Source organism: Aphelocoma coerulescens, chromosome 15 (assembly GCF_041296385.1).
Source record: "Aphelocoma coerulescens isolate FSJ_1873_10779 chromosome 15, UR_Acoe_1.0, whole genome shotgun sequence".
Classification (NCBI taxonomy): Eukaryota; Metazoa; Chordata; class Aves; order Passeriformes; family Corvidae; genus Aphelocoma; species Aphelocoma coerulescens.
Genome location: NC_091029.1, coordinates 449967 through 462803, shown reverse-complemented (window position 1 = coordinate 462803; position 12837 = coordinate 449967). Strand labels below are relative to the sequence as shown.

Below are 12837 nucleotides of genomic sequence, written 5' to 3'. Positions count from 1 at the left end.
CTTCAGTCTTTTAAACTACTGTGAAATACGAGTTGTGTTTCCAGGTTTGGGTTGGACGCAGGCAGTGCCCGTGTTCTCCGGGGACCAGTCCCAGCGGCACCTACATTTACGATGCGCCTTGTTCACACACAGAGCTCCTGCTTGTTTAGTCAAGCTTGTGAAACGCTCACACAGACTGAAGCTGCAGTTTAATAGCTGCATAGTTTCTCTTAAGCCTGTTCCAAACCCACTTCGGTGAAATCGGGAGTAGCACAAGAAAGCAAGACCTCTTTTACACCTCAGGCTTTGCAAAATGAAATGCTTCACAGAACCCATGGATTTTTTAGCCCTACCTCCTCTATAACAGCTGTAATTGTATGTGCTAACACTGTAAAGATCTTAAAGTTGACAAACGTGATGTAAATACTGTCTGCTGGGCTCTTATTTTTATGCTTTGTCCTCTTGGAATCCGAGGGGGTTGTGATTCATCCTTTTATTAGTCTGCTGTCCTCACCTACTCCTGCTCTGCTCCCGCTGGCTTTGACAGCAGCTTAAATACCTTTAATTGCGGCTGTAATTGAACTGCTAAACGGTCGTTTACAAAAAGAGGGAGGCGTATTTACACGAGAAGGTGTGAATTTGTGATCCTCTGCCTGTGCCAGGGCTGGCTGTGTCAGTGCTGAGCCGTTTGTTGGTGCCCTTGCAGGACCCTTCGTGGTACCCCTTGCTCGAGGCAATGCAGTTATTGTGCCACAGGGAACGGCCTCAAAACCAGGCGCTGAGCTGGCATCTCTTCCTTGTGTGGCTGCTTTGAACCTCCCCATCATTTTCCCACCTCTGTCTCCAGGGGTATTTCGGTTCTGACTGCAGATATGGTATACAGCATTCCCTGGTATTTTCAGATGCATAACTTAATGATTTACAATTCGTACTAAAGCAGTTTTTCTTTAGCCTACTGAAGCCTTCCAAACACCTGAGTGTGTTTGTGGGGAAAACTGAAATATTATTTAGACATAGGAAAATGAAAATTGAAGTAAAAGATGTCAGCCAGCACTGTTTTTTTTTCCAGCACAACCAGAAAATTTAATGTCTGTACTATCTGCAGTTCTGGATCAGGGTATTGAACTCAGCATTGCTGGAAACTTCCAGATGGAGAGGTGAAAAGAGCTGCTTTTGTTTGTGATATATGTATAAATTTACCTATCTGTTTTAAGACTGTCCTCAGTAAAAAAATTACTGATAGTTTCTGAGAGGCCTTTCTGAGAGTCTGCTTTACTTTCTCAACAACAATAATATGACAGACCTTGCTGCTGGCTGGGCTGCTTTTTCTATTTTCACAGACTCTCGAGTTGTCAGCTCTAAGAGTAACAGTAACAAGATCTGCCTTTTTACCAGTGTTCTGCTAGAAGTACAGTGTTTCACATGGTGCAGCACGAGATACATGCTTGGGGTTAGTATGCAAAGGCTCAGCTTTTCAGTGCTTTTATAGAAGGCAATTTTGCCATTTAAGAGTAACTCCTAAGCAATAATTAAGTCCAAAAAAAGAAAAAATCAGAATGAGCAGCAACTTTGCTATGGATTTTATGTACAAATCTGCAAGTAGGTATTATATAAAATTATATCCAGACCAGCCTCCTGCTACTTGACTGTGTGTTATTTTTCTGCTGTTTTGTGATTCATATTATTTGGCTACTCAAAAGTTGGAAATTATCCATTTGACAGAAATAGCCTGTAAGTCAGCTTTATGTTGCATTTATATTTTGTGGAGTAATCTTCTGGTAGAAATCAAAAGGCATTAAAATGGATTTTATAGCCTTATGATAAAATTAACTGGAAAGGCTTTTACAGCTTTTGTCAATAAGCTAATCTGGTTCAATAACATGTCACTGAATTTTGTGAAATACTAAACTACATACAGACCTCACTCACACAAATTAACCCCAAATTTATTGCTTTTGAATACATGTAGTCCCACTGGATTTGCATTAGAATGTCCTCACACTAGTACAAGCGAGACTGGGCAGGAAAGCCTCCATTTTCGTTATACTATCAAGTCCCAACATTTTAATTTTCATTAGAGTACAAAATCTCAAATCATCCACATAAAGAATAAAATGCCAGCACAGCACAGCTTAGCTCATGCAACGAAGGGAATTGACGATTAACATCTGAGGCAGCAAATTGGTTCCTACTGGTGGTGCCTCCCCAGCACAGACTCCACCTGCCAGGAGCCTTTCTGGGGCTTGTCCAGCTGAGGAAGGCAAAAGTCTTCCCATTTCCATGGACTGGATGCAAGCAACCCCTCGACAATTCTGTAGGTGCCACAGAAGGGGTGTTACAGCCACAGGGCAGAAGGTCCGTCACCATCAGCCTGCTCTAAGGCATGAACTGAGTCAGGGCTGGGACGTTCCCAGAGCGTGTTTGAGCTGTGCCTCTCTGAAACAAACCCAACGGGGTTTTCTCCTGGTGGGATCAGCACAGCCGCCTCTGCTCAGTCACTGAGTGATGGGCGCAGCCACTCTGGGGAGACCTGGGGAAGCAAAAAGTGAGGACAGGGAGTGGTGTGAGCACCTGAGGCGTGGGGAGGAAGAAAGGATTTGGTTTTCCTGTTTTGGTAAGCCAGGCTGGTGGGAGGCTTAGAGAAAAATGCAAAGATCACTGAGAGGAGCAACGCAAGGAAAACCAGGGAGCAGGGTGCAGGACAACACTTGTACCCCACTTCTTCGACTCCTGTATTTACTACAGGCTCTGCAACCAGATGCAGACACTTCAGTTTTGATTTCCTAAATATTTTGTAGACTTTAGTGGGAGTTTTGCTCCTACTGCCATAAATAAATAAAACATTTGGATTTCCACACCACATTTGGCAATATTGTTAGGGGTTTTTTTTATTTTTTTTAAAGGTAAGAGGATTTGTTACTCTGAAGTTATCTGAAAATGCAGTAGAAAAATGAAATTGTCTAGTGCTTTCTTTTAAGACAGTTTTACTTCAGTGATTTAGCATTTAGCATGTAAATGTCTGTAGATTAAAAAAAAAAATAGAAAACCAATGCGACTGTACCACAAAGGACTAATGTATTAATCTTTATTCTTAATTTAGCTGCCTTGCAAGATACTGGCCATTCTCCTTCATTTTTTCTTCCTGAGTGCTTTTGCATGGATGCTGGTGGAAGGATTTCATCTTTACAGCATGGTGATCAAAGTATTTGGGTCAGAAGAAAGCAAGCACTTATACTATTATGGAATTGGATGGGGTAAGCATTTAGTAGCTGCTTACTTTAAGTCTCCTCACTATAGGACATTATATTCAGAAGCATATTTGAAATTGTCATCTCATGATCACAGTTTGCCTTACTGAGAGCACATCTGCTGGGTAAAGAAAATGCATAATTTTTCTGACTACAATCAGACTTCAAAATGTGTAGTCCTTAAGCCTAATTCCACTGTAGGGAATGCCACAACCTCTCTAGGCCAGATCAGAGCCTTAATTACCAAATCAACAGCAGGACTGTGGAGGGAGGTCTTGCTACACTGGTATGTTCTTTTTTTTACTTCTAACTCACAACACTGGCTTACTCCATCTCCTTTCTGCAAAGTCATGCATAAAAATGGACACAGTAGCAGAGAAGTATCACAAGGCTTCATTAGCTGGTGCTTTGTGCCTTGAAATCCTTAAGTAAAAAGTGTGCACAGAACCCCAATATTATTATTAGGAATGAAGAAGTGGTTCTGTGACATGGGAACGTCACAGACAGCGATTCAAGGCTTTCTACATGCACTAATGAAAGCATAATCTGTGTCCATGTTTGGAGAGCCAAACCTGAGTATTTTGTTGCAGACTCTTGGAGCAGATGAAACTCACTTGCTCTCCCAGCCCTGGAAGAGCAGCAGTGGTGCTTGACAAAGCTCCACATTTGGAAGAAGAGGTAACCTTGTACACTGAGTCAAAGAATAGATGTGAAAACATAGAAGAGGAATATCTATGCAATTACAGATAATTTCAAAATATGTTAAAATATGCATTATCTTTCCTCCCCTCCAAGTTCATTTGGAGATACAGGAAAAGCAATTATATCAATAATACAGACCTGCTGCAGCCAGAATTGGAATATTTGATACCTGTTTGGCACCATGCAGATCTGGGTGATAGTAATGCTGTGAAATATATATATATTTCAAGAGCTGCCTACTTGTTCTTTTTTTAAAATTATGTCCTTCTTATTTCGTGCATCTTTCCTCATTCATTTAAAACTCCTCTTAGCAGTTGTGTCTGAGGGCTGTTGCCACAGTCCTCTGGTGAACATGGGATCCACCAGACTGGGGGGACAAGCTGCAGCTGGAAGGTTTTCTGCTTTGCCCTTGCTGTGTCTGTGTGACAGGTTCAGGAGTGTCACATCCATGTGGCATTTTGTGCAAGGTTTATTGGTTGTGAAATGGTAGTGATTTAGAAGGCACAAAAATAAACCAGGCACTTGATTGATTGGGTAAAAAACCCCAAAACTACTACTTCTTTGCCTTGGTGATTCAGCATATCAGGCAGAGGTTGTTGTAGTAAAGATTTTTCGTCCCACCATTTGTAGGGTGCTGGTGGTAGAGTTTGTGATAGTGGATGTTTTCCTATTCCAGCCAGTTTCCTTTCCTTTAGAAACTGTCACAGAGTGAAGACTTTGTTCTGAGCTGTCAAAAGACATAAATGTCATTATTTGCTGTTAGTTGATGTAGTCCCTGACTTCTGTCCAGATCTGATGTAACAGAGCAGAAGAAAATCATAGAAAATGAACTTCCTTAAAATAAATGGGAGAATATACTTATCCCCATCAAGCAAAGTAGAACTTTTCATCACTGGAAGGAAATACACTTTCATTTGTGTCTAATGCTTCATCTTTCTCAATAAATGACGTATTTAGCCTTTTAGGATTTATGTCCTAAAATTGCTTTGAATTGTCTGCCTCAGAGTCTCTGCAGCCTGGATTTTTGGGGTTTCGTTTTGGTTTTTTTTCATGTATAGAAGACACAGAAGCTTTCAAATTACAATGCTTCTTAACTACTGAGTATATCCCATATTAATAAATACATATTCATATCAATATATAAATATTTATAAATGTGCTTCTAGTTGCAGTTATTAAAGAATGAAAATACTTCTTCCAAACATTATACTTCTGCCAGTACCGGAAAATTTTACAGAATTTGTGAGGATGATAGAGGTAAAATTAAGCAGAAATTGCCTGTCAGAGAATTTTGTAAAACCCTCATGCAGAGAAAACCGAAAGAATTAAAAAGAAAATTGAAACTTTAAGCTATCATGTCTAATACTCTGTCTGGGACCTGTTTATTAAATTCTGTAAGATGATAAAAGCTCAAACCTTCACATTTTATTAAATCATACAGGAATTACCAGGCAATCATTTAATACTTGAAGGGATGGGTTTTACTGTATTCGGAACTGTTGGCAATAAACCCCTGGCTTCCTCTCCAACTCCTGGCCTGGAATGAAGTGGCACAACAGGACCTGGCAGTGCTGGGGCCAGAGCAGCTCCCAACAGCAGGACCAGAACTGCCTTTGTGTAATTCCTGTGTCATCCCACGGACGCTCCTCCACCTCCCAGGGCACAGCACACTGCCACTGCCAGAACCATCTGGAAACAGAGTTTCCTCTAAGCACAGAAACATTGTAGATTTATTACATATTTATGTTAAAATAAGTCTTGATTGGGCACCTGAGTGGGTCTGAGTTTGCTTCTGTCTCTTGCTGCCGGGTGTGATGCTCTGGATAACCAAATGTCCCCGTTCCTGTCCTCTCACCTGCTATTCATGCACCCCTGTGAGAAGCTCTGCTCTCCTATCTAACTCTGAGTTCTTGAACAAAAATGCACTTACTTGGGGGAAAGCGGTTAAAATAAGGCTAATATTGCTTCACATGGTATCACTGCTTGAACAGCAAGAGGCAGAAAGTCCATAAACCAAAACCAGGCTTAAAGATGACTGTGACTCCCAAGGAAATTAGCACTGATTCAGTTTAACAGTTAAACTAGTGATTTATTAAAAAATCATTTTGTTTGTCTGACATCAGTTGATTAAAATATGTTGGATGAAACAGCTGCAGGAAGATGTCAAGTTAGACTTAATTTGAAAATGATTCTGAGCTGTCCTGTTCATACAAAATTTAGCAGAACTTGCAGGGCTTACGGGAAGAAATACTTTTATTCCTAATATTGTCTTTGCATCTGTGTTCCTGCAGGCTGCCCACTGCTCATTTGTGTCATTTCTGCAACCTCATCCCTACACAGCTATGGGGAAAGTGGCAAGTGAGTATGAAAAAATCCTCACTGCAGGTGCCATAAGGTGAAAAATCTGATGTGGAGGAAATTCATAAGTGTGTTAAAAGGGCTGTGGTGCTGCAAGATCCTCCCGAGGAGCAGGGGAGGGAGTCTGCAAAAGGATGACTTGTGTAGACATATTCTTAAACATGGAAGCCTCAAGTCTGGTTTTCACAAAGATGATGCACAAAAAAACTCCTGAGCTGTTTTTCCTGCTTTTCACTGAAGAGCTCCTCAGTGAGCTCCCTGCTCACCCCCTGTTCAGGGGGGAAACATCTCTACCAAGATGAGAGTAATCATTGATTAAAGATATTCAATCTTTTGAAGAAAACTGTAGTTACACACCTGAAATCTGAAATGGAAAATGTCCAAAACTGTGAAAATTAATTTCCTTTCTAATTTAGGAAAAGAAGAATAAATTTATCTGAAAGAACTCCATAGGATTTAACCCTAAAATAATTTTGTGTGTGGTAAACTGGCCCATCTCTTCAGGGTTGTAAGAAGGGCCTGTGAGGCTGCGTTTGCCAGCCCCTTCTCCACCACCAGCCAGGAGTGGCAGGAAGGGCTTCAATTTGTCTCTGGCTCCAACGAGACAAATTCACTCCAAGGAGACATTTCATGGTGCTCCAGCACTGAAATGCCTGCTTGTGGCCGAGGATACGAGAACAACGCTTTGCAAGTAAAACATTCCTTCTCTTCCCATCTTTGCACTCCTGTGAAGGTGTGCTGGGGCAGAGCTGTCACTGGCTCTGTGACAAACCCAAATGAGATCCCTCCCTGGATCCCCCGAGTGTGAGGGGAAAAGGAGCTTTTTCCTGATGTGCTATCACATCTCTTGCTTTCAAAATTCATCAGTATTATTTCACTCTCTTTTAGCTGTTTTGTAAGTTGTGGGTTTTTTTTAAATTAATAACATTACTAATTAGATGACTGTGTGTTTCCTCCGAAAATGCTCTGATTTCTCCCTGCAGCTGCTGGCTTTCACTGGAGAATGGAGCCATTTGGGCTTTCGTGGCGCCAGCGATGTTTGTCATTCTGGTAGGTAAAACCACAGCAGCTGCTGTTCCTTGTTGTGTGTCTGTGTCAGCCACGCAGCAGAACTGGCTGAAGGCCTGGGGTCAGTCCCTGTGCCAGCCCAGTGAAACAGCAGTCCTGAGTTGCCCAGAAATTCTTGGTTCCTGCTCCGAATTTTTGTGTCATACATGGGTGTGTATTAGTTCATGCATATTAATTATCACACTGTTAATTTCATTATTCAAAGACAAAGATAGGACCTGAAATAGTGGGACAGCCCTGGTGGGGTTGTTAATAACTGTGTGATACCAAGCGGTCTTGGAAGTTTTGACAGTTCTCAGAAATATCCTCCAAAAGCACAGACTCTGTGGTTTGTGTTTCACGTACACCTGTAAAAGCTGAAAGCCTGATTCCATCCCACTGGTGTTTGAAGCTTTTGTGGGTGCCCCCAGTGCAGATGGTCACCAGCAGAGCACCAGGCAGCAGCAGGGATGTGTTGGAACAGTGGTGTGAGCTGTCACCCTTCGGGGGGGCTCAGGGGAGGCACCAGGCTGCTCCACACCTGTGTCCCTGCAGTGCTCAGGAATCTGTTCTCATCCTCTGGGTTTTGCTTTGCTGTCAGGTAGGGCAGGCTGTCTGGCTGATCAAGGCAGGGCTGTTAGGGTGAGTTTGCTGGGTTCAGGTGGCTGCCCCGCACCTCTGCCAGCCGTAATGAGCAGCAGCCTTCCAGGGGAGGGTGCAGGGCACAGCCCGGTGCTGGCACATGAACACGGCGGCAGTTAACGATGCTCACATTAAATCACAGTGAGCTGTAGCTTCACCACTGTGGTTACTTAAGGAGTTGGGAGTGTTTGCAGAGACCTGCGCAAGATTAGCACCTCTCCAGCACTGTTTCTAATACTTTTATTGACCAGGTTATCTACAACGTTTCCTGCAGGCTATAAAGTCAGATTGAAAGTATGAAGATGCGATAGACTCACTGATCAGTGAAACCAGGTTACGTTTAAAGCTTTGTGTAGATTTTTAGAGGCATAGACATTTAAAAAAAAAGCACAGAGAAACTTCCACAGATTTCACCACACAGAAAACCCCCACAAATCCTGCTCACAAGCCAAAGGAAGGAATATATACATATATCTAGAAGGAGTACATATATATATATAACTCTATATATAACTATATAACTATATAACTATATATATATATATGAATATAACTAGTGTTTACCACTGCATACGTCTGTAACTATTTGGCAAACAGAAGGTATACCTTGAACTTCTGTGTGTGAGTTTATATTCAAAGGTACGTAGATATTGATGATTGGAGAGCAATTAAAATAATCCAATATTCATATGTCTCCTCCTCATGTTAGCACTTGCCTCCTGGCCATTGTCCAGCACCAAAGGAGGAAATGAGATGCAGTCAGTAACATCATACCTTTCCAGGCTGCTGTCCAAGGATGGTGTTAACCAAAACACACCAGGCAGTGAAATGCTTACTCACCTGAGCAAGGCTCCAGCAATTTGCGTGTGCAGCTGCTTGGCAGAGAAAGTAAGAGCTTAACTGTCTGGCATTAACTTACGATACATAACATTTGTGCCGCTCAAATTATGTTCTTGTAGGGATACAAATGCTTTCAGAAAGAGAAAGAGTGAGCTCCAAATGTTGATCCACGTAGAGCAATTTGTTAAATAGTCTAAACTCAGCTCTGCCCAAAATAGCAGCAAGTGAGCTGACAAATTACCTCTCTGGGCATTGAATATTCCAGCTGAAAAATGTGTTAGTGCCTATAGGGAAATAACAAGGCTAAACACTATGTGGTGTGTGTGCATATGTGTGTTCTTCAAATAACAGATTAGCCACCAGTTGCATAAACTAGCATTTAAGTCTGAAAATACCTCTCAAAAAGCAGTTTTTGACTAGTTCGGTCCACAGTTTCTCTCTGCCGAGAAAAAGGATTATGCTGTGAGGAAAACGGGGATTGCTCCTTTCAACTCCCACTCCCTAGAGACAAGGCAGGCACAGTCCACTTTTATCCTGCCCCAGCCTCGCAGCAATCCAGACATCATGGAGCCTTAAAACAGAATGATGTGGAGGGAGTGTGACTGGGGAAAAACACTCACACATACTTTTCTAGGCAGTAATTCACAGAACCTCCCAGCCCTATATAGATTCCCATACCAAATATGCTCGTTCCTTGGGGTTTGAGTCAAGGGATATGATGAAGGAAATAGTTCCTTCTATATGTAAGTCTTTTGGCTTCTACCTACATCTTAAGGTTTTAAGATCACTCTCCCCCACACCCCAAACCATGACACACAAGCCCCTATATCATCCTCTTAAGGCAGCTTCACAAAAAATTCTTGCAATTAACTGGCAAACCAAACTAAGCTCAGCCCAAGTTGCCCTGGGAGGTGTCTTCAGTGGAAAAAAGCTCTACTTGACAAAGCACCTGAATTCTGGACACCAAACATTAAAACTCCTGGCAGAAGGCTTTGTTTGTTATCAGCCATCTGCTGCCTTGGTGTGTTTCCATAGATATGGCAGAATTAAGGAAATTCTGTGTGCATGGAGCAGAGGGTGTGCTGCAGAGAGGGAATGAGCCACCATGGAGGGAGATACTGGGCTGCAGTGGCAAGTCCTCTCTATTGTTTTCCCTGTAAATAGTTATTTTCCAGGTAGTTTTTTACAAGTGTTTCGGATAAACAGCATTTTTATGGAGCGGAATGATTTTCATGAGCAGGTTGCTATGGGCTCTGTGCTGTGGGGACATCAGCTTTGGAAGCAGTACCTTCAGATGGGAGCCTGGTCCCAGGCTGACACTGCCAGCACTGACTTCAACTGGCACTTGCCTATGAATACTCAATATATAAAATAATATTATCTCCCCTATACCTGCTAATTATACACAATTTACTGAGTTCCTTATGGTATTTATTCATATCTTTATGTACCAGTGCAGAATTAGGATGATTTCCTTTTGTTGAACAGTCTCTTACTCCTCAGGCAGGTCCACTGATAGAAAAGTGACAATCTGTGTCCCTTCTTAGGCATTATCCATCACAGGAAAAGGAGATGGAAAAGAAAGCTGAACACACAGTGCTTAAAGTCCCTGAGACTGTAGGATTCTTCAGAGCCATTGAAACCAAGTACCTACTTAAGTGCTGAGCTGGATTAGACCACACCTCCTAAGCTTCTCATTTTTTCTTATTATCACTCAGCTATGGCACTTTTAGTCTTTTAAAGATTAAAGTCCTATGTTATTTTAAAATTAAGGTTCTTACTTAACCGACAGGAAATCATGCAAGATTTTTTCAAACAAGGGCACAGGTTCAATATTAAGGACTAAAATTAGGAAAGCATAGAAGTCAGGCTTCTGTAGCAGCTTATCTTTGTTTTCTCCCCTATTTCCTTTCCAGCCTCAAAGCTCTGCTCTGATATTCAGCTCTGACTGCTGTGATACTTCATGCATTTATATGAATTCATGTACAAAATAACTCAATGTAGTCTGTTCCATCTGCAGTCACTCTGGGATAGCTAAAAGTAGAATCAGGCTTTCCAGAAGCACTCTCCCAAATTTTAAACCTATCTAATTCAGCTGATTAGCTGTGTTTGGAAATGCATTTGGGCCAGTGACGATTTCTTGTGTGCCCCAGCAATGGGCAGCAGCATCAGGACCTGCAGCCTTGGTGTGCAGCCACTGGTGTCTTGGGAACATCATATTCACTCACAGCATCAGGGAGCAAGTTAAACCTCACACTGGGACACTTATGACTCCCTGTACCAGTGCCCAAAACTGAAATGGAGCCTAAAATAGTTTGTGGTTTTAGAGGAAAGCTGGTCAATGGATTTAATTAAGGCAATATGTTTTATCCTTTTTCTTTTTTTAGTTTCTCTGTGCTGCCAAGTCTTTTCCTGGCTAGGATGGGACATACTACATCAGAGAGTTTTACACATGGGATTTCTGCCCTGTATTTAAGAAGAATCAAAAGTCGTATGTGACTTGGAGAAAATTTAGGTGAAATTCCTGCAAAGCAACCTAAGTGAGGGAAAAAAATTGTCTCGCTGTATCCGATCTGAAAAATTTAGATGAGAAAATGTTTTGAAAGAGTCAGAGCTCCCTGAAGTCACTGGGACATTTCCATGGGCTCTTGTGGGCTTTGGATCAAACCTTCAGGAATGGGGAACTGGCAGCTCCTGCTGACTTTGCAGAGTTGAGAGTGCCTGGGGTTGGACAAGATGCCTTGAAAGAAGCCCTGGGAATTAGTGAACAAGCACTAATGTTATGAGCTGTAATTTTTTGGCTCAGAGTCTACCTGCAAGAAAAACCATTCTAAGTTTCTGGATACCTTTAGGGCAAAATAACTGCAAATGCGAGGTAATCTGGCCTTTCAGGAAAGTAGGAGATAGGAACTATCTACAGTGCCTTTATCTAAATATTTATTCTCATAATTTGAACGTTCTAATATAGGCTGAAGCATAATGAGTGTTTCATCAACTAAACATTCTCTTGTTCAAATCACTGACAAAGTATTTATATCATATGCCAAAAAAAAAAAATTCACTGGAAGAACAATTCAGTGGCTGTATTTTGGTTTCCCTAAGGACAGTAGAAATAGCTCCATGTTTTACTTACTGAATTATTAACAAAGGGAGATGTTTGTAGCTAATTGTTTATTTAGGCTGGATGAGATTGCTCTAATTTCTCGAAATACCTAAGCAAAAATTTTTAAGTTGTTCAGGAAATTTAAAGGGCTTCATTGCTAATTTTACAAGCAACTTGTGTTTTATCAGTGGTGAGATCACAATGTTTCCTTCTCATCTTTTAAACGTGTACCAGTGCACCCTGGAAAGGATAAAGTCACACTGACTGCACCAGAGGAGGAGCTCCAGGCCTTTTTAAGTTTCCACTTTACACCATCCACGATACCCAGGAAATTAATTTTAAATTTTTTTTTTAATATAAAAAGGAATTAAAATTCAGCTATAAATATTGAACAGTTTGTGCATTAGAAAACTGTCTAGTTTGTCTTGTGATGTTTCCATGACCAGATCTGAAGGCTCAGGTCCAGTTTGAGTGAGAGTTTGCAAGTCTCTGAGTATAGCATATAAATGGTTTTCTCAAAAATGCTCATTACCACCTCAAAGGATTTATAGAAGTTATTTACAAAATATGATTTGGTAGGAATAGGGAAAATTATCCCAAGACCATCGAATTTCACCTCTTATTCTTCTCTGTAAAGATGATTGAACAACAAGTACACTTGTTATTGAGGAGCTGTCAGCTGTCCTTTGGATAAACTCAAGAGCCGTGGCAGAAATGAACTAGCACAGATATGGTCTGATTCTACAGCAGGTGATGATCTGCCCTTCAAAATCTAAAATTAAAAAGGGGGTCAGAAGATTAAAAGAAAACCAAGGAAATAACTGTCATCAAATTTAAACATTTTTTATTCACTCATCCTCAGAATTAGAATATTTATGTCAAAGTAGAGGATGATTATTGAGTTTTAGCTGAGGAACA

General features: G+C 41.3%; 1 protein-coding gene across 10 annotated transcripts in view; it reads left to right on the top strand.

Annotated features, from left to right (window-relative positions):
- Window positions 1-12837, top strand: part of ADGRD1 (adhesion G protein-coupled receptor D1) — a 135470-nt gene that overhangs the window by 94164 nt on the left and 28469 nt on the right. For all 10 annotated transcript variants that reach the window (XM_069030918.1, XM_069030908.1, XM_069030912.1 and 7 more), the window contains 3 exons: window positions 3080-3233; window positions 6221-6287; window positions 7271-7337. In XM_069030918.1, the coding sequence (XP_068887019.1) occupies window positions 3080-3233; window positions 6221-6287; window positions 7271-7337 (288 nt within the window). The remainder of the gene's footprint in view (window positions 1-3079; window positions 3234-6220; window positions 6288-7270; window positions 7338-12837) is intronic.